Source organism: Seriola lalandi, unplaced genomic scaffold (assembly GCF_002814215.2).
Source record: "Seriola lalandi dorsalis isolate HSWRI2012SDOR001 ecotype SW California unplaced genomic scaffold, Sedor1 jcf7180002054872, whole genome shotgun sequence".
NCBI lineage: Eukaryota > Metazoa > Chordata > Actinopteri > Carangiformes > Carangidae > Seriola > Seriola lalandi.
In genome coordinates, this window is record NW_019525425.1 from 795,030 (window position 1) to 815,667 (window position 20,638).

The 20,638-nt window shown below is 43.6% G+C and overlaps 1 protein-coding gene across 3 annotated transcripts in view; it reads left to right on the forward strand.

Annotated features, from left to right (window-relative positions):
• Positions 1 to 20,638, forward strand: part of lef1 (lymphoid enhancer-binding factor 1) — a 44,175-nt gene that overhangs the window by 18,098 nt on the left and 5,439 nt on the right. Inside the window, exons 4-10 of one of the 3 annotated variants that reach the window (XM_023428196.2) lie at positions 5,892 to 6,024; positions 9,758 to 9,848; positions 11,807 to 11,926; positions 12,782 to 12,944; positions 13,758 to 13,865; positions 15,745 to 15,793; positions 16,436 to 16,477. In XM_023428196.2, coding sequence (XP_023283964.1) covers positions 5,892 to 6,024; positions 9,758 to 9,848; positions 11,807 to 11,926; positions 12,782 to 12,944; positions 13,758 to 13,865; positions 15,745 to 15,793; positions 16,436 to 16,470 — 699 coding nt within the window. In that variant the 3' untranslated portion in view covers positions 16,471 to 16,477. The remainder of the gene's footprint in view (positions 1 to 5,891; positions 6,025 to 9,757; positions 9,849 to 11,806; positions 11,927 to 12,781; positions 12,945 to 13,757; positions 13,866 to 15,744; positions 15,794 to 16,435; positions 16,478 to 20,638) is intronic. The other 2 variants (XM_023428198.2, XM_023428199.2) reach the window with 2 other exon arrangements.

Genomic DNA, 20,638 nt, shown 5'->3' on the forward strand with positions numbered 1-20,638 from the left:
AACAAATCCCATTAAAAGACCAAAACCATCAATTAATTGATTCTGCTGTGCTCCATTGTTGTCCAAAACACACTGTTGCACTGGTTGGCATGTTCCTTCATTACTTCATCACCTTAAATGCTCAATAAAGTACCCAATGTCTATTAATTTGCTACAGAAAAAAGAAATCCCCAAAATCTCCTGTTGTAGTCACATTTACTAATTACTACAGCTCAGCAGTTTTAGGAAATTAATTTGCCTTTTTAAAAAAAAAAAAAAAAAAAAAAAAAAAAAAAAGCATATGTGCACATTCATGAACGGGTCTGGAGCTGAGATCCACAGACTTTAATATCAGTAAGTATTGAGAGATGCACTAACATGTGGCTGCTTTTGGTCTTTTCATGGGATATGTTGACAATAATGAAAATATAGAGGAACACCAACCTGATCTTTCAACTATGTTGCACAGTCATGTATTACATCAGACAAAACAAAATTTCCATAAAAACAAATAAATTCAACAACAGGGACAGTTATTTTATAAAACATTAACACTATACGGTCATATCACAACAACACAATCCCACCAAAAGGTGAAATGCGGTGATATTGAACTCTTGCCCAATCTTATACCGTAGCCTCTAATCCAAACCATCAGGACCTCTTGCATGACCTTTTTTGAAATATCAGACTGATTGTTGTCATTCTTCTTTACTCTTGCTACTTAACCCGCTGTGGATTAGCAGAAAAGAAAAATAGCAATTGGCTCATTTCTCATGTTCTGTTGCTCTTCCCTCAGTTTTTAATAGCTCCACGACATATAGAAATTAAGAGTTCAACACTTTAAAAAGCGGATAAAGTCTTTTCATCTGGGGCAGGCATATTTCACACAAATTATCTTCTTTGCACGTTCAGAATGTCAGTGTGAGAGCTAGCGTGATTGGTTTGCTCGGAGCGCACGCTCTTCATGCCAACTGAAGGATGATGGGTAATCCACCTCGTCCTATTCACTTGTGCTTGGTGGTGGTGGGAAAGAGGAAACTTGGCTGTTAATAGCTCCTTTGTGTTCATATGTAGCATGTATGTGTTAAATTCATTAAACGCGTGGTTATTGCAGTCTGATCCCTTCACGATGTACCATAACCACATTTTACAGCACATCTATGTGCCTTTTGAGTTGATGTTGGGGGGTGTGTGTGTGTGTGTTTGTGTGTGTGTGTGGATTCCATATTTATACAGTGGCATGTGTCGGTCATATGTGTTAATGTGAAGTGTTGGTGTATGGGTTGTGCGTCCGTGTGGGTGTAACGGTCGTATTTAGAGGTTGGTTCCTCGCACGATAAATTGGTGCTGCAACTTAGCCACTAAAAACATAACATTGTGTATGTGGTACATGCTTATTTTCGCTGTGCAAGTAATTCGCACCACTCGCCTTCAAGTTTGTGTTGTCCCTCACACCTTTTAACCAGCTAGCCTCAGCCTTGAGTGTCATTGCTTCTCCTCAACTTTAGGACTCTGAGTAGCACGCAGGATTTATGATTTGAAATGAAAAGAGGAGGGAGAAGAAGAGATTTTGGGGAGGGGGGGCTTCACTGATGTTAATTTATCTCCAGGGCAGGCTTTTCCTGTTATTTGTAGCCTCCTCCACTTCTGTCCCTATGGTTGGCTTCGCTTGTTCGTCTCATTACCCCGGGCGCGTGGTGCTCCATCGCTTGCTGGCGGCCTGGCTTTCTTCTCCATTAATTGGGTTTCGTTACATTAAGCCCCCTGGCTAAGGGGCCATCCTGCCAATAAAACATTCCATTTTTAGCACTCCACTCGAAGCTGGTGGGGTTCAACCCGCGCTACGAATGGTAATTGGTTATTTATTTAAGCTTCCTCAGGTTGGTCTCCACTGGTTTTGGTAAAGAGGGAGGGGGGGGGGGGGGGGAGAGATACAGTCCCTTTTCTTTCGTCTGTGCTGTAAATGGGAGACTGTGAGAGAATGTTTGCTCACTTTTGTTGGGAAAAGGTTGGACAACTTGCACACAAACGCACCTGAGAGTGAACACCTGGTCTGAGGGTGACTCTGTATGACTTCAGCAATGGGCACACCCTTGCTTCTTACTCAGACTTTCAGCATTTACAGAGGCTTTCTGTCCGTAATCTTGTCATCTTTATGAACCATTGTGATGGTTTAAATACAGTCTTTGGCTACTGTTTCCACTGACAAGAGGGTGTGTGCTCTCGGCCAGTTATTCACTGTCATTTTATTGGAAATTTACAGTAAACCATTGCTGATACTATTTGCCCTGTTTCCTGCCTCATCTTTTTTTTCCCTGTTAATATCCTGGGCCTTTTTATTTTTTTTCGGTGCATCCTTTTCCTCCAGAGTGCAGAAAATCCCCTGAGTAGGTGAGGTTGGGTTTGGGGTGAGAAGGGCATCTTAGTGAAAAGATTTAGCAGCATGGGAATCCATAGCCACCGCCACTTGAGCTGCCATCTCCCCAGCTGTTTGTGAAACACCTCACATGGTTTCTACACACTTGATTGTAGCTGCAGGCGCGAAGAGTCCTCATTGCATATAAATTACAGAAGTGGGAAGTGATTATTATAAAATTCCCGCTTTCCCTTTTTTCCACTCCACTCTGCAGAAGTGGTATAATTGAGTGGAGTACAAAAGCCGTGCTGTGAGGGGAGAGAGGGAGAGAGATGCTAAAAAGGCAATATTGCAGGGATAGTTATTCCATATACCACATAGACACACATTCAAACACACACTCATGCTTAGAAAACCGTGGCAGCATGTTGGTGGAATTTGACAGAATACAAGCTCAGAGACACCGGCGTGCCGTCATAAAAAATCCTCCCTCAGAAGAAAAAACAAAAAAGAAACAAAAAAAAACGAAACGTCCCATTTCCCTCCCCCACCCCCAATTTCAGACAGCACGCCAAGTCACTGGCTCCCCGTGCTGAAACACACTGGAGTGTCTCCTCCATGGAGGGCTCCCTGCCAGCTCCAGTTCCGCACAATGAATTTCTCTTAAAACCACATCTGAGGGGTTTTTTAAAAGGGCCGGCCAAGCCTGGATATGAAATTCCAAATGGAACGTTTTCTTTTCAATCCTTGCCGCCTCTCCTCTTTCGCTCTCCCTGAAAAATATGAATAGAAAGATCCTAAGCCTATTATTTCTCCTATATAATAAAAGGGACCTCCAATATGGCTGCCCTCCATCGCAAGACCGCTGCCGCTGCTGAGGGCTTTTAGAGTCAGGATGGGGATGAGATGGGATCAAGTCGCTGTGATGTGACGTGACCCTCACGGTTGTGGTCAGTTGAGTGTCTCCAACTACTTCCTCCAGGAAATTGGTAAAAGGGTGTCGTGCTTTTTGTCTGTGAGCTTGCCAACAGCTCTGTGAAGTGGGCACAGCAAGCCAACAAGTCTCCACCTGGAAGTATTAAAATGGTGGCTCCATGACGGCTGCTGGCTCATTGCAACTCTACAGAGACACAGTCAGAACATTTTACTTAACCCTAATACAGTTTTCACAGTCATATTGTATCTATCTTGAGAGAGAGGAAGATGAATGTAGCCTGAATTACAATGCATTGCTCTTCTTTTCTTCCTCAGGTAAACCATGGTTAGTTAGGGCATGCACTTTGTGTAAATGTGCACCCAAATAACCATAAATTCTGTATCAGTCACAGAGGCCTGCTGGTTTTTCCCTGGTGGATTTTGCCACAATGGAGGCAGTTTATTAAGAAGTTGAGAAAAATAAGATTTGACAGCTGTATCTGGGGGAAGCACAAAAGAGGGCTTCTCTTCTATGGTAGAAGGCTCTGGCTTTCTCAGGTGGTAAGGAGTCAAATCACTTTCTTTTTTTTCCTTTTTTTTTTGAAATGTCATAGTTTATGTGTGTGAACGAGTATGAGAGACTAACTTTTGTTTCAACTCTGCTTTTTTTCTTTCTGTTCCCTTTGCTACAAGTTGGAGAAGACTTCCAGCTAAAATGATAATCCCCAGGTTCTTATCTCATTCCCAAAGAATAACAAATGGGAGTGGAGAGGCGTAAAATAATATGGGCGAGAATGCTATCATTTAGCCCCTGGTGTAGGCATGTCCCAGCCGCCCCGGCCCTGGTTAGCCCTCCTTTAGGGTTAGCAGCCCTTACTAATAAGCCCTCCCCTCTGTAGGATGAGGTTTGACACTCCCACACCTGTAGATTATCCCATCACCTTTGACTCTTGTTAACTGGGGTCAAAGAACACGACTCACCTGGACTGGCGTGAAAAGCTGCTGCATCATGGCTTAATTAGTTTTCAGGCAGGATTTGTCTTTCTTTTTTTTCTTTTTTTTTTTTTTCTTTCAGGCAGTCTGCTGTGCAGTTCTTAAATGGTACAATGTAGACTGTGCTACATGATGGAGTTTGAGACTCATCAAATATGGAACTGGGCAAAAACTTGGCCCTGGGAGATGAGATTGTTAGCCTGGTTTGGAGCTGATGTGGATGACGCTTCGCGTGGTTGGGGACACTGAGCTCTTTTTGGACACACACCACACATACTGCCCTCGGTGTTCCTGGTTAGGACGTTCCCAGAAGGTGGGGAGAAGGGGGGAAGGAGGGTCTTAAGTTGAGAGTGGTGCCAGTCTGCGAGAGGTTCGGGGAAACTCAGACATTCCAGCCACCCGTGTCCACGCCGTTGTGTGTGTGTGGGGGGTGGATGGGGAGGGGGGGTGCCAATCACCAGTTAGTACCACAGGAATGTCACCTTGGCACACACCTCACTAGGACATCGAAGTGAGAGCTAATAAAGAACAGTCCCTTGATTATATCTTGTCTCCAGAATTTTATGCTCGTACTAAATTTAGATGAGTATCTTCAACAACATTATTAATCAGGTGACTGTTCCCGTGGGAGCATCTGATTACCATTTCATGAAGTTTTTCTCTTTGATTCGAAGCTTGTGGGTGCTGTTTGGTGCGAGACGTGTCTCACCCAACAGTGAACTGATGTCTCTCCGATTAGCCATATATCCTGTGGAGGTGATATTTTGACTCCAGCTCAGCTCTGGGCTCAGATTGTAAATAGTAGATTTAGCATGGCTAAGCATTACCATGTGTTCAGTGCTGCTGAAGCATGTAAGCGCTGTTGGCTGGGGGTTGGGGCTGGGGTTTTTTGGGCCTGGCTCGGTCTATTTTAGTTGTCAGGAGGCAGGTCTATCTGAGTCAGCCGGGGATGGGGGGGCTTGTGGCCAGGCCACTGTTGACGTGATTACCCCTGCATTAAGTACCGCTACAGACATCTGTCTCACTCGCGCTCTCTCTCTATAGCCAACCCCCCTTTCTCCTCCTCCTCCATCCCTCATCTCTCCTTCCCCCGGCTCTTGCTCTGTAATGAACTCCCCTTATTCACCAGCTAATGACTGCCTTTGATCTCCCGCCTAAGACCTCTGCTCTAACTCTACCCTGCGAGTCTCTTTTCTCTCCCCTCTCTTTGCTCTATCGCTTGCTTGCTCCTATTCGCTCCAGCTCTGCTTGCATCTTTCTCTCGTTTGCTGTCTCAAACATGCTCATGCACCTCTTTGACTTGTTTTTCCCCCTTCCTTGGGGGAATAGGGTTTGCGATCCTGCTGACCTAGGCTAAACAAAGTTTTTAGGTGCTGGGCTCAGGCTACTAAAAGAAAAGAAATTTGAAGAAATGTTTTTTAGGTAACTTTTTTTTCTTGACCATATTAATAAGCTTCACCCACATCTATAAGAAGTCTCTGTGCTGCACAATAGACCACCCACACTGTATGCCTTACCAGTCCTCACATCATGTGACAGGGAACGGAACCATATTGCTCATGGAATAATGCAGCAGCTGAAGCTCATGTATAATGTCATCACTCTTTTATTATGTTTTTAAATCTCCTTGTATTTTTCTCAACAGTCCAACAAAGTCCCTGTGGTGCAGCCGTCCCATGCCGTCCACCCACTCACCCCGCTGATCACGTACAGTGACGAGCACTTCGCTCCAGGATCTCATTCTGGCCATCACCCCCAGGATGCCAGCAACAAACAAGGTATTAAACCACAGCATGACACAACACTAACAGCCTGTACACCAACTGCGTGGCAGCTGGGTGAAATACAAACAAACATGTTTTTGGTTAATACTCATTGAGTGAGGTTTTTTTTTAATTTTTTTAATTTTTTATTCATTTTGTTCAGACAGAACTTTGTGAATGATCTGTGCTCCAAAATATTCTGGATGTACTTGTCATCCTTTTGCTTAACAAGTTCAATATTCAGTGGCAATATTTTCAAAACACATCTGAGCTGCTTTGGTTAGCAAGAGAAGGACAACTTACTCGGTTCAATCAAACTTTTTCTCTCCTGATGCTTGAAGCTCTGCCTCTCTGACAACAGTACTCTCTTTACCCTAAATTTAACATTTGTTTACCTCACTGTGTGGATCTCATTTTTATTTAAGGTAACACGAGGCCAGCCTTTGCTTTGAGACTAAAGTGTTAGTTGGCAGCCTGCCATGACTGAATAAATACAACTGATTGAGGAATCGCTGTATTTGATGACCACACTGATGAAAGAAAAGAAAAAAAAAAATTCAGTGATTCTGCTGGTCGTCATTAACAGTAGTAATGTTATATTGATAATACAATGTGTTGGATTGTGTGTTACTTCACAGTTGGCCTTTAATGAGGGAATTTTACAGAACCAAATTTTGCCTGTACACACAGTTAAATTTTTATTTGAACTGGCGTTCAAAAGGTCTTAAAGTTTTACATCACCCTTAAATAAACAAGGCTAAACAGGCTAAGAAATAAAATGGGATTTTGTTCAAAATTTTGCAGTAATGCTGAAAGGTGAACTCAGTTTGCACCAAACTGAACCGGTACCTGATTTTACTTTTTACATCCCTATCTGCCAACACAGTCAGGAATCAATAGAGACACACAAACCAAAATGTGTCACAGCAAAGTCATCCCTCCTATCAGCTGTAAGCATGAACTCAATTGAAGCAGCCTGTGGGATGGCGCACTGTGCTCTGCTGCCCTCTCCCTCTGCACTCTTTGCCTCTCAGTAACAACATCAAGCTACGGCTCTGACAGCTGCAGAGGAGCTCCTCAGCAATTTGGACGAGCTCCTCAGCCCCGCGCAGCTGGAGACTTTGGCAGCTTCTCACGAACGTGAACAGACGTGGGCCCTCCATAGTTTTCGTCCTGCACCTTTTTTTTTTTTTTTTTCCTCTTCTCTCGCCTTTTTCTACTCCTGCGGCTGCGAGTTGAAAAGGAGGAGAGGAATCAGACAGGATGTAGGCGATGATGAAGATGATGATGACGCTGGGAGGTTCTAAGGGATCAGCTATAAATAACAAAATAGAACTGAGCACAAGAGTACACAGCTTAGTGAGATGAAGGGAGTGAGACATATAAAGAAATTGTGCTCCACATATGTCAGAGGAATCATGCGCCAGACACATTTTGTCGGAATATTTTTCAAATGGAAGCAGGAAAGAATTGTGTTGACACGGAACTGAGCAGTAGATACACCATGTGCACATGTATGCATTAGATTTCAGAAACTTGTTGTCATGTAGTACAATTTATGAGGTAATACTCTCCATTTTACTCTTCATGTTGGTCCATAGAGATCCACTAAGTTTCTGACAAACACAGAAGAGCGGAGAGGACCCCTGGAGGTCTTTTTCTTACTATATTTGATCTTTGCACCCGAAGCCCAACAGAAATCCATGTCCAAGCGATCCAGTTGCAGAATTAGCTGCAAATGATTTCCCCAGGCATATTCATGTGTGTATACCAGCAGAGCTGAGCTGAAAATGCTTAAAATGAATCCTCTCTTCTCTTTCTTGCTGTCTCTCCCTCTCTCTTTCTTTCTCTCTCACATATCGACCAGTTGATGCTCTGCCTTCCTTAGTGGGCTCAGACTTTGATCTGCTCGTTAATTATGAAAAACAATCATGGATTTTCTCATTATGAGCTCTAATATGCACAGGGCCGCAATGCAGGATGGAAGGCTGAGGGTGGGGGGCCTTTGAACATTTTATATTTAAACCTTTATATTGTATTTCCTTTTAAGAAAATGCATAAGATGGGAGCACTAATTTGAATACAGATTATTTCCAGGGTTTACAATGAGAATCGTGACAGTGTTGCTTGTTTCGGGAGGAAATGCAAGTGTGAAGCACTGTTGGGTGTCAACAGGAACGTGTGAAATGGGGGCGGGGGTGGTGGGGGTGAGTAATTAGGCACCTTAGGGATGTGAGTGACAAGGTTAACACGCTGGGGCTGTCTTCTCCTCCCTTGCCGCCTCACCCCTTGCCTCCTTCCCTTCTGCCCTCAGGAGGGCCCTAAGGAGTGTTCAGTGGTGGATTAGTGGGCAGGGGGTAGTGCTATGCGCGCTGTGAATCCAGCGTTGCAACATTGGCTTTGGAGATATAAGCCCCCCGTTCGCCCTGTCTCTCAGGAGGGAGGCCTCTTCAGACCACAGCCTGGAGAGAGAAGGAATAAGAGAAAGGATAGAGGCAGGGAGAGAAGGCTGGCTCCAGCAGGGATTAGAAGATGGTGCTAATCTAGAGGCATTTGCCCTCTTGTGTCTGTGTGTGTGTGTGTGAGTGTGTGTGAGTGAGAGAGAGCATGTGTAAGCACATTCCACTTGTCTGTATATGAACAGTATTTCATGATATGTACTGACTTTAGCGTTATTACTTTGCTATTACTTTGCTAAAATGAAAATCAAATCGGTGTTACACAACAAGACATGAGCCGATGTAGATTTTGTTAGATTTTACTCATCCTGCAGCCCCGTCCTCATTAAGTCTTCTTACAAAAAGAGACCCCTCGACCTTGAAACCCAGTAGGAGCAGGCGAGCTGGAGATGGAACAGCTTAGTCCTGAAGATCCACCGACAGTTAGTCCAAGTCAATCCCGTGTCTACAGGGAGAGCTGCAGCCTCTGCCACAAAGAGGAAGCTTCAATTAACCAGCTTAAAGACGCTGTAACACACTGGAAGGAATCGAGCTAAGCAGAGAAAATATGATCCTTTTCTGCTGGTTGATAATGTGAGTTCAAGCCCTGACATGTGCACTGTCCTCATAGTAGTAGTAGAGCAGGATGGGAAAGGTGGGAATGAGCAATAAGGTTTAAACACAGTTGATTGATTAGGGAAAAAAAAAAAGTTTTAATTTAAGGTCCACTGACTAGCTTGTTGGGGAATTTGTAACCACCATTCACACGTCTGTTCGCTCACAGGCTGAACAGTTTTGGAAAAAGCTAGTAAGTAAACCTTGAGTTAAGAGTTATTTATTTTTGTCAAACTGTTGTTTCCCAGGTCAAGAATGAATGTTCAGACACTGTTCATCATTAAAGGGATGCACCAGTCCAACCCTTTCTCTCCCAGAGCAGATTCCTGAAACAAAACAAAGGGTATCGACCAGTACAGAGAACAGGTCTGATACCAGTGCTCTGAGGAATGTGAACATGTTTTTTGCCCATTAAAAAGCAGCAGTGTTAAATGTCTTATCACAATCAGCCACACAAGGCTTGCTGAAATAAAACGATATAAAGTTATTTAATTAAAAAGAAGATTTAAATCACAACATGTCTGACCAAAGAATATTTTTAAACAAGACCCGATAAAGCACTTGATACTTGCAAGGTTTTGAAACTCGGTGCTATGGGCACGTTTTAGTCGGTACTCAAAAAGTATTGACATTATTGTTGGCCTGTATTTGCATTCTCTCTATTTAACAGTTGTGTACCACTGCTGTGTTTTTAGGAATGGCGAGGCATCACCCTGGACCAGACATGACCAACTTCTACTCCCTATCTCCTGGAGGAGTGGGGCAGATCACACCACCGCTGGGATGGTGAGTCACAGACAAATAAAAACAAAAACATGCACAGTTAATTCATGTAAACGGGGAGCAATTACTATCCTGTCTCTTCACATCAGATGCACACTGACACTGTAGTAGCTCTGTGTACTGAATGGAGGAAAGCTGGCCTGCAGCAGCAGCAGCAGCCTTCACAGGGAGGTCTGCTGCTGGCTGTTTCCTGCTGCGCTGCTGTGGCTTCAGCCACACCGCTCCTCTGTGTGCCCAGCACATGTCAAACACATCACCGCATACGTGCCCCTGCATAACCATATGGCTGCTTAACCCCCATCAAAGGTTTCTGGAAGCACTTCTCTCTCTGAGCCTCACTTCATGTTTTTTTTTTTTTTGTTAGTTTTTTTTTAGGATTTCTTTTACCTCTGTTCTCTCTGCCTTCTCTGACTGCATCCTTGTCACTTCCATTTCCTGTGCCTTTTTTTTCTTTTCCCAACATATCTTACCTTCTTTCTTTCTACTTCCTCTGTGTCTCTTTCTGTGTGATGTTTGCAAAGACAGGGCTTTCAGGCATACACTGAGTGAAGCCAGATGTAAGGTGCAAGATCAGGCAATGGTTGAAGCCCAGACGGTCTCCTCCTGCTTTCCTCCTTAAATCTGAATACCTACAATATATTGTAGCCCATTTAGATTTTTCCAAACTTAGAACTTTTTCTCTAAGGATTTTCCCTCTTTTCTTCACAGGGAACCCAGTTCTGATTTGGAGCCTTGGTCATAGTTTATACTCTAATCTTTTTTTTTTTTTTTTTATATATATAAAACAAAAAAACAGCATCCAGTTGATTGAAATTTGGCCACGGCATGATGGAGTGAGTGCCGAAACAACTGGAACAAAATGGAACAAAATGGAAAATGGAGATACAGACTTCTTGTACCCTCTGATCTGATGACAAGACGAGATTAAGATGTGACAAGGGATGAAAAGCACATCCAAAGATTCCCTCATGTGTAGTAGAGCTGTATATTAAAAAGGAGGTTTGAAAGGACCTCAAACGACTTCAAACTGAATTTAAAAAATACTAAAGACCACAGTGTGTTTCCCTGTCACTTCCACCTATTTTGCCTGATCTTCATTGTTCTTGAGGTGAGTGAGAGGCCAAGCCCAAGCACAACTCATGGAAACTTGAAGTTCCTGAACTCATAAGTTACTGTTAAGTCCTTGGAGCTTTCGATACACAAGAGCATAGAGTGTACAACGCTCATGAAACTTCCCAAACACCATATAAACCAGTAATTCCCAACCTTTTTATTTATTTCTTTTTTTAATGATCTCTGAATATGAGGCTTGTGACCCCTCATCACAGGCTGCATGTCATATAAGTTGTGAGCAGTTTAATCATTTTAGAGACCCAAAAGGATAACTTTACAGTGTTTCATAAGAAAGAAGCAACAATAAAGAAAAGTCTGACACATAAACATACGTTTGAGTATAAGAATTTAGTTTCATGGCGCATCCCAATAAATTCATTTTGTTTGGCTCATGACCCCCAGGTTGAGAATTACTGCTATGAGTGGTCAACATTTTGAATTTTACAATGTTTTAGGGTTTTCATGGTAATTTTCTTTTGGTCCAGCATAATATTATTATAATTATTATTGACTGCTGTCTGTAAGCCAGACTGCCCCTCAGGGACATTAAAGCTTTACTCCACTGCTCCACTCTAATATTGCAAGGAAGATGTTGATGAAATCAGTGCTATAAAAAGATCTAGAGCTACAAGAACTGCACACACGCGTGACCCTGTTCTCATCATCCCCTCTTTCAGCTAAAAAACTGTCACTCTAGATATTGAGCATTGAACATCAAACAAATAAATATGCCTTTATCATTTTCCTTCCTTCCTTCTGTTTTGACACTTAGTGGACCCTTCCCATGCTTTATACCTTCTTTGTCCTCTGTGGTTGATTACAGTGCATGTTATCGGCTGTTATTGCAGGTTCTCACACCACATGGTGCCCGGCCCCCCAGGTCCCCACGCCACAGGGATCCCCCACCCGGCCATCGTCAACCCACAGGTCAAACACGAGCCACCGCATGAAACAGACATCATGCACATGTGAGTCATGCAAACACAAAAGGCCTTCATCAAACACTCTCCTCTCACACTTTTTTTTTTTTTTTAAAGCTTCTCCCCTCACCTCTCTATCAGTAGTTTTCTGAGATGACATACTTCCAGGTATTTGTGCACTCCACCACTACAATAGGCCATAGCTGAACAAACCTTCTGTCAGAGCCTTGTTCTCTTTCCCTTGATGTGAGCAGATAGGCAGCGAGGGCCCGTGCTCTACTGATAACAGGCCTATGCTTCATTTGGCCTCAGGGATCACAACACACTTAGCCAGCAACAGATACAGGTCCTAGATTAGTGCTCGGATGAACTGAATTCACATCCCCAGTGTGTGCAGTGGGAAGTGCTGTGAGCGCCCTGAAGTGGTTATCACTGATATTTCCATTATTCATGGCCATCCTCGTACCAAGACTGTATTGGTATCAAAAAGATTGTTAGAAAGTAAGTCAGGAGTGGGAGTCGAGTCTTTTGAGTGTGTGAGTTTGAGCATTTGGTTTTAAGCGATTGGCAATGTGCTGTGGACAAGAAGGGTTTGGTTGCCATTACTGGTGAAGTAATCTCTCCGCATGAAGGGCTGCAACTGTACAACTGCACATGATTAAAGAGGCAGGGGCCCATGGCGTGGCAACCCCTCTCACCATTGGCTAAGAGCAACCAGACCCTCGCTGCTTTTGTCGCCATTGCGGCACCGCAATTTCCCTCTCCTATTGCTTTGCTCTTTTTATTTCTCTCATTTTCAAACTATTTTGTTTCTTCCCCTTATTTACCTCCATCTGTGTCGTTGTCGTGTTTTTTTTTTTTTTTTTTTTTTTTTTTTTTTTTTTTTCCCTTTTCTTTCTGCAGGAAACCCCAGCACGAACAGAGAAAGGAGCAGGAGCCCAAAAGACCGCACATCAAGAAGCCGCTAAACGCCTTCATGCTCTACATGAAAGAGATGCGTGCGAATGTGGTCGCCGAGTGCACGCTGAAGGAGAGCGCTGCCATCAATCAGATTCTGGGACGAAGGGTAGGTCACGTAGTTGGTGTACTCTGATACAACAGTCTCATTTGCCCTTTCGCTCTAATTTATCTTTGTGGATTGGGTTAAATCACCAAGAGATCACAGTTCAAGCCGTGGCTCTGAAGAGGCTGCATGGACTGACTTTCCAGGCCCAATTAGTTTAAAAAGGACAAAGATTCCTCTCTATTAACATACATCTTTTTATGAACTAGTTGTGATTATTGTCATAATGATTGCCCCAGCCAATTACTTCCCTCTCAGCAGCACAGATACACACTGCTTATCTAAGTGACATTTAATCAAATTGGCTTTAATAAAATATGCCTGGATAATGGCATGGTTGTAAATGACAAAATTTGTTCCTTTTGAGGATTGGGAAAAGAGTGGAACCACAGAGCCATGTTAAAAGCCTTAACGAATAGGCCTAGCGGTTGAGGCAGCCAGCCACAGCAAAGCCTAGTTTGTGGCCTGCATAGGGTAATTGCTCGCTGACATAGTTTGAATAAAAAGCGCTGCTAAATTGGAACCAGTGTTTTGATATGAAATCAAAGTTTTTCCCCCTCTCTTCTCTTCTCTTCTCTCCCTCTCTGACTCTTGTGCATGTTAATCTCTTCATCATGTTTCCCCTTCTTCTTTGTCTCTCTTTTATCCCCCCCCCCTCTGTTTTTTTTCTACACCAAACGTTTGGAAGTTGAAAAGGATTTTTTTTTTTTCTTTACCAAAACACCAGCACACTTCTCTATGCAGGGAACATGCGAGTGCATGCCAGTAATTGACTGTATGCTATTTTTTCCCCTAATCTCCTTTGTACTGAAACAGTGGCATGCTTTATCTCGGGAAGAGCAAGCTAAGTATTATGAGTTAGCCCGCAAGGAACGGCAGCTCCACATGCAGCTCTACCCAGGCTGGTCCGCTCGAGACAATTATGTAAGTATCAACAGAACAGATTGGCAGAGGTGCGCCTGCGTGTGTGTTTGTTAGTTTACGTTGTTTGTTTGTCAGTGGTGCATGACATGTTCTTTAAATGGCACACAATAATCACACACACTCACACTCACACTCACACTAGTACGCTCTATGCTAATAGCGTCCATTTGTGGACCCCTTTGTTTCAGCCTAATGTGTAATTCATAACACTGTGATTCACTGCTATATTACCATCCACACTAAAATGGATTGTAGCATCATGGACATTATTATTGCCACAGTGAGTGAAAATTGCCTGGTAATGGTTATGCTAGCCTTTGATGTTCCATATCAGCGTGGAGCTTTGGATGTAAAAAGCAACAGTTAGACTGAGTTGTGGAGGCTGGATCGCACATACAGCGTTCAGCAGCAGCAACCTTTGCTCCCCTAGCTGCCCATTTTGTTTGTGAATGTGGGAGGTTCAGCTGGATTTAAGATTCAGCCTGTTTTTTGGTGTATATCACTGTGTGTGTGTGTGTGTGTGTGTGTGTGTGTGTGTGTGTGTGTGTGTGTGTGTGTGTGTGTGTGTGTATGTGCATGTGTGTGCGTGCATGTGGCTGGAAGTTGTCAAAATCGGTCTCTGAGTATGTGGTGTGTATGAATTTGTGAGAGAGAGAGCACCAGCCTTTATTAAAAAGTGTGGCTCCGGCACTCACATTCACTCCACCACCAAAGTGCTTTGTGGTGTTTATCTGCCTCCCCTCGGACACCGGCAGCATCCCTCCTCCTTCTGCCTCCACTGCTCCACTGCCAAAATGCCTCGCTGAGGGGAAGACAGTTTCACAGCTCTGCTCCCAGTGAAGCACAGCACAGTTAAAGATACACTACATCAGCCAGTGACACTTAGCCCAGTTCCCGTTTCATTTCCAGCTTTGTTAGTACAAACACATTTGACGGGTAGCGAAAAAAGTAGAGGAATTGCTTTCTACTTGGCATGCTGGAAAGATAAAGGGAAATTTATATGTTTAATGCAAAACATTTCTTACAAACGAATTTTGTCTCCCTGTGAGCACTGCTCTGTGACCCCTCCCTCAGCTGTATACAGGCAGCACATCGTGCCTGGAGACACCCAAAATAGGTAACGCACTGGCATTGAGAGCGTGTAGCATTCATAGTTTTGCTGTGTACCCCCTCTCTCATCCTTTCTCTCACCCACTCTCACTTAGTCTCTCTTCTCCCCTGTCTGCCGCAGCAGTAGAAGGCAGATTAGCTCATGAATAAGTGGATTAGCAGACTTTGCAGCAGGAAACCAAAGTGCTGCTCATATTTGACTAGAACGACTCTACGCTGCTATCTATACCTATAGTCTCCCCCCTGGGGATTTAGCATAAGCTATAAATCCTTACAAACTCCCACCACCTCGCTGGAAAAAGAGTGGCGCTCTTCACAGCCATAGAGCTAGACTAGCCTAATTACAGTGAGCATTTTTAATTGCACTTCATGTTAATGTTTGTCATTAGAGGGACTTCAAAGGTAGTGGAAATCTGACACAGACTGGTCACAACGGTGGAATAAGCTACCACTGGGATAGTCACAACTCCAAAAAAAAACAACATATAAATAGTAGTAATAGTAATAGTAAATCAGTAATAGTAATAGTAAATCATTTAAAACCAGTTGAGAGCAGGTACAGCACTTAACACTTCTATCATATCAGACTCTTGGTTGATCCGTCCCTCTCAGCGTGGCAGTTTGCGGTGGAGTCCGGAGTCTGAGGGATGCTGGTTGGATGCCCAGCAGGGGATGAGTGAACATGGCAGTCAGCAGCAGGATATCAGAGTGGTCTAGTGAGCGTGAGTGCTGGAGCCACACTTTATGCGTTCCTCTGTATATTTTTTAGGGAAAGAAGAAGAAGCGGAAGAGGGAGAAGATGCAGGAATCGGCCACAGGTAAGCAACAGCCCCTGCAGTTCGTTCTTTTTTCTTTTTTGTCTGTTGCATCTTGAAGTTGTGTTCTACCATCTTCCCATAGAATACACATCATCTTTTACAGTATATTGCTGCATTTCTTTTACTAATGCACACCCTGTAAAAACACACTAATCTCCCGGTAGATATGGACAAGTAGAGTTATACACTAATGTCAGACTAATGTCACCTGCTATCCTTACCCTGGCTTCAGCAGACTGTCTTGTGCAGGCGATACACTCACTCACTTCCTAGGAGACTTTCTTTGTATACATCCCTCCATTTGTTTGTCCCTTGCCACTCTCTCATCCCTGTCTTCACATATTACACCTACTTTGGGATTAGTCTGTCCATTCTATACGACTACTTACTGATTCTGGGCTTTGCACTATTTGTTTGCTTGCTGCACTTGAGTATGTTTTTCTGCTGACCTTGTTTAGCTGCGCTTTTGAGCTTCCCCTTAGCACTGAAAGTGTAATCCATTGAGAATTACATCTTAAGGAAAATGTCAATTTTTTTTCGCTTTTGGTCTGTACACTGTGTAGGCCAAATGGACGATAAAGATCTGTGCCGTCCAGATACCTCAAAAAAAAATTTTTTTTTAAAAGATGCAATTTTCTGCAGGTACAGGCCAGAGAATGAAAACGGCGTACATCTGAGAAAATGGTAAGACAACCCCTCTATCCCCTTCCTGTCTGGTCCAGTTCAGTATATGTCAAGTCTTTTTAAACTGCTAAACACTGATTTGAGAGTATGTACTCACAGACTAATCCTAAAAAGGTCCACCCTAACCTCGCCACAGTCATTGTGTCAGTGGTGTTAAGGCCTGAAGAGGGATTGTGCTTTGTGTGTGGAGTTTGCTCAATGGCCTCAGCACAATAGGCATTGGATTTTCTGCATGTATATGTGTGTATGTGTGTGTGTGTGTGTGTATGCTGAACTGTTCAATTCAATGTTTTTGTATTCAGCACTGGTTGGATGAATGGTCAGATGATGTGTCAGCAGTTTCTGTCTTATTTTTCTTCCATCATGCATTAGAAAAATGTCCAAAAAAAAAAAAAAAAAAGTGGTTTTGAAAAACATTGCTTAATAAATCAGACAGCTCATCCACTCAGTGTTTACTAAATAATACATCTGAAAGCAGTTTAGCAAGCCCACAACATTTTTTTTTTTTTTTTTTTTACTGCTGGTGGAGGCTAGGATGTCAGCTCAGCTCAGCCCCATATGGACTACATGTGTTGTCTCTCTCTGCATCTTTGTGCTGCAGAACAGGACTCGGCAGCTTGTTTGGCAGGAACTTAATGAGATGCTATACCTTAATAAGATTTCATGGTATCTGGGGTTTCAGGGTGTCTATAATGCTTTCATAACAAAGGAACTCCTGTAGTCGTTTTTTTTTTTTTTTTTTTAACATGTGAAAGATATGTTGAGATATATTGATTCATGTGATATGTCAAACCCTCTCCAAACTGTCACCTGTCCCTTTTTTTTTTTTTTTTTGTTGTTGAAAGGATTAACTTTCCCAAAGTGTAGCAAAGGCAAGTCTATTTTCCCCTCTTTCAATCTTCTTTACTCTCTCTGGATCTTTTTCCTTCCATCTATCTCCTTCCCTCTCCCTCTCCCTCCCAGTGAGTCTGGTAGCATCCTGTTATTCCGCTCCCTTTCGGCAGCAGAAAAAGCCGGGCAGATGTGACAAATCTGGTCTTACGTCAAAATCACCCCAACCAGACAAAGGTTTTCACTTGATCGATTCCTGACCCAGTGGCTCTCCCTGAACCCAAAATTGGGCAGCTTTTCTTTTCTCTTTTTTTCTTTTTTTTTTTTTCACCACAGCCCATTTTCAAAGCGCACAGAGAGCGAGCGCTAAAAAGCACTTTATCTCTGATCCAATAATTAGCAGCGCCTAGCCGCAGTGGGATGGACACCCTTGCTGATTCTCAGTGACAGCCTTAAACTAATATGCATAATACCAAGGATACTGCCACAACTCCCCAAGCCCTCAATTTATGCAGATCCCAAAGAGCTGGATTGAGGTTAGCTTGGTGTATTCGCCAAAAAACATCTTTTAAATGAACTCGTTTGTCTGTTTCTTTTCATCTGCCCCAGCCTCTACCCCATCTGTCTCTAACCCTGTATGAGAAATCTGGAAGGAAATTTGTTAATGAGTTAATTCTGAAGACACAATTTGAACACCTTTTTTTTGTGCAGTGGTTCAAACACATGGTGAACATTTGCTCCATTAGATTTTATTTTTAGCACTTGTACAGTCATAATGAAGAATATTCAGCATAACAAAATGAAATGCTTCAGTCTAGGTAGATTTTATGGAGGGAAAATTGACTTAATACATTTTCATATTAACATTTTATGGCTTCTGCTGAGTTTTTCTGCCTGTGAGGCAAACCAGGAGTTGAGTCGTGGAGCAGTGTTTCATGGCTTGACGTTGGTTCTCTTTGTTATCTTTAGCGTGTCAAACACTGGGCCCGCCACACAGCTGGCTCTCACCACAGTGGAACAGCACTCTGAGAAGCCATTACTCTGACATTGTGAAATTAGGGTTTCCGTCTCTTCCCCTCATCACGCCATCTTCCAGCCTTCCTTACTCCGACTTGAAATGTGCACTTCTACTCCTTCTTGTCTCACTGTTTCTGCGCCCTTCTATTTTTTTTTTTTTTTTGGTTTCTCCCTTTCTTGTTTCCTCTCGCACTGTTAGCCTTTTGTCTGACTAAGCCCACTGATTCACAGCCTTTGAGATAGTTATCTGGCCGAGACACATACATGCCCTCGAGGCTTTCTTCCGTTTCAGCCACTGCACATTTTTTTCACAGGGGGGAGACACTCCTAACAAAGGTGGCTTTTTAATTTTGCTAGCAAGTTGCAAACACTTGCAAACTACCATAAAACTGCGTGTGAGTCATCTTGCTCTGACTTTTATGAAGGTGCTCTTTTGTTGACATGTCTTTACGAGTCAGTTTGCCCATACGCTTGTACAAGAGGCTGGTTTTTTTTTTTTTTTTTTTTTTTTTTTTGATCACATGATCCAGGATATCTTGGCTTAAAAAAAGAGAGATACTTGGTAAGTGCATCAAGGGTCATTTCTAACCACATGTCCTGGTCCAGAAACATGAAAGAAAGTGTTGTTCAAGCAGGAGCTTTGGTGGTGGCTACTCTCTCTCCTCCTCTCTCTGTCTCAGCCTTGCCCCGGCTCTGCTCCCTCTGATGTGTGCAGCCAGAAGTCAGCTGTCAAAAGACTTTGATGAGCGAGGAGGGAGGAGAGAGGAGGGAGGGAGTGTGTTAGGGGGAAAGGGAGAGCAAGAAAAGGGCCAGAAGAAAATCCCTCATTCTCTGGGTTCTGAGTTTACCCAATCTCACTCAACTGCCACTCATCCTTCAATCTCCATCCCTCATTTCTTTCCCTTTTCTCTCTCTTTATTTGATGCCTCTCATCGTCTCTCTCTCTCTCTCTCTCTCTCTCTCTCTCTTAGACCCTCATCACTCTCTGCACATTTCTCTCTCTTTCACACACATCTGAGCAGCCAGCCACACACTCCAGCTGCAATTAGGCAAGATTCAGAGTCTGCCTCTATTTCCCGAGTCGTTTCAATTTGGCACCGAGCCTCTAGGCCACTGCGGCACAGCCCAGTGCCTCCACACCCCGCCTTATTAGTGACCTGGGATAATTGGGGAAGGAATCCGGATCGCAAAAGTGACTCTGGGTCTCGCTCTGAGCGGCGAACAGGAGATGAGAGGATGTTTTTAAAACTGTACTTCTTCTTTTTCTTCTTCTTCTTCTTAAAAAAAAAAAGTTATGGGTGGGGATGTGCCGGAGAGAGATTTGGGCTTAAATCACAGTGACGCCCCAGCTAATGTTACTGTGGGGAGGATATAGAATCGGAAATGTTCACCCCCACCATCCTCCCGTTCTCCCACTCCCCTGACCTCCACAAAGTCCACTCTGTGAAGAGAAATAACCCTCTCAGCACTTAGCATACGGACTTCCAGAGGGTGGCTGTATGTCAAACTCGATGTAATTTAAGTATGCATTTGTGGTTTGAGCTTGGAAGTACAAATCTTTTACCCTGACAGGGTCGTCTCACCCTGGTCTGGCAACCTTATTTGACACTTCTGAGAGTGAGAGAGAAAAAAAACATTAAGACCAGGGTATAGCCCTCTTAAAGGTCTGTGTTTACATGTGAGAAAATGCAGCCATAGTGCTCCCATTGTTTAGACTGGGGCTTGAAATTTGTTTTGATTGAGTCACGGGCCTGTTTTGTTGTGGTTTGGCCAGCTGCAGTAACAGTATGAGGGTCCAGTGTCTTAGTTTTTTTTTTTCATTGTAATGTCTTCTTCACTTCCTCCCTTTCTCTCTCCGTCTGCCCCCCCACCTCCATATCCACCTCCACCTCGCCCCTGTGGCTCCTTGAGGCATTGCAGCCCCTTTTTTTGGAAGAGGCGGAGATATATGGCCTTACACAATACTCCCCTCGAGAGATGCCTATCTCTGAATGAAAGGCCTCCAGGTAACATGGGGGCACAGACAGGAAGAGAACAGTGGAGCTTGAAGGAAGCTGTGTTTATTTGTATTTTACTCTAGTCAGTCTGGTCATTGTTTAAGCAGGCAAAACCTCATCCCCAGCCCTTTTTCTTTTCTTTTTTTTTCATCTTTCACTCATCATTTTCTGCCTCGCTCCCCCTTTTCCTGCTCCTTCTCCTCTGTCTTGACGTGAATATGAGTGGCGGTGGAGGCCTTTGAAGCGATACCACAGCAGAGGGAGCAGTCATTGTGTAGGCTCTTTGAATGTGCTGCAAACACCCTCCCCACCCACC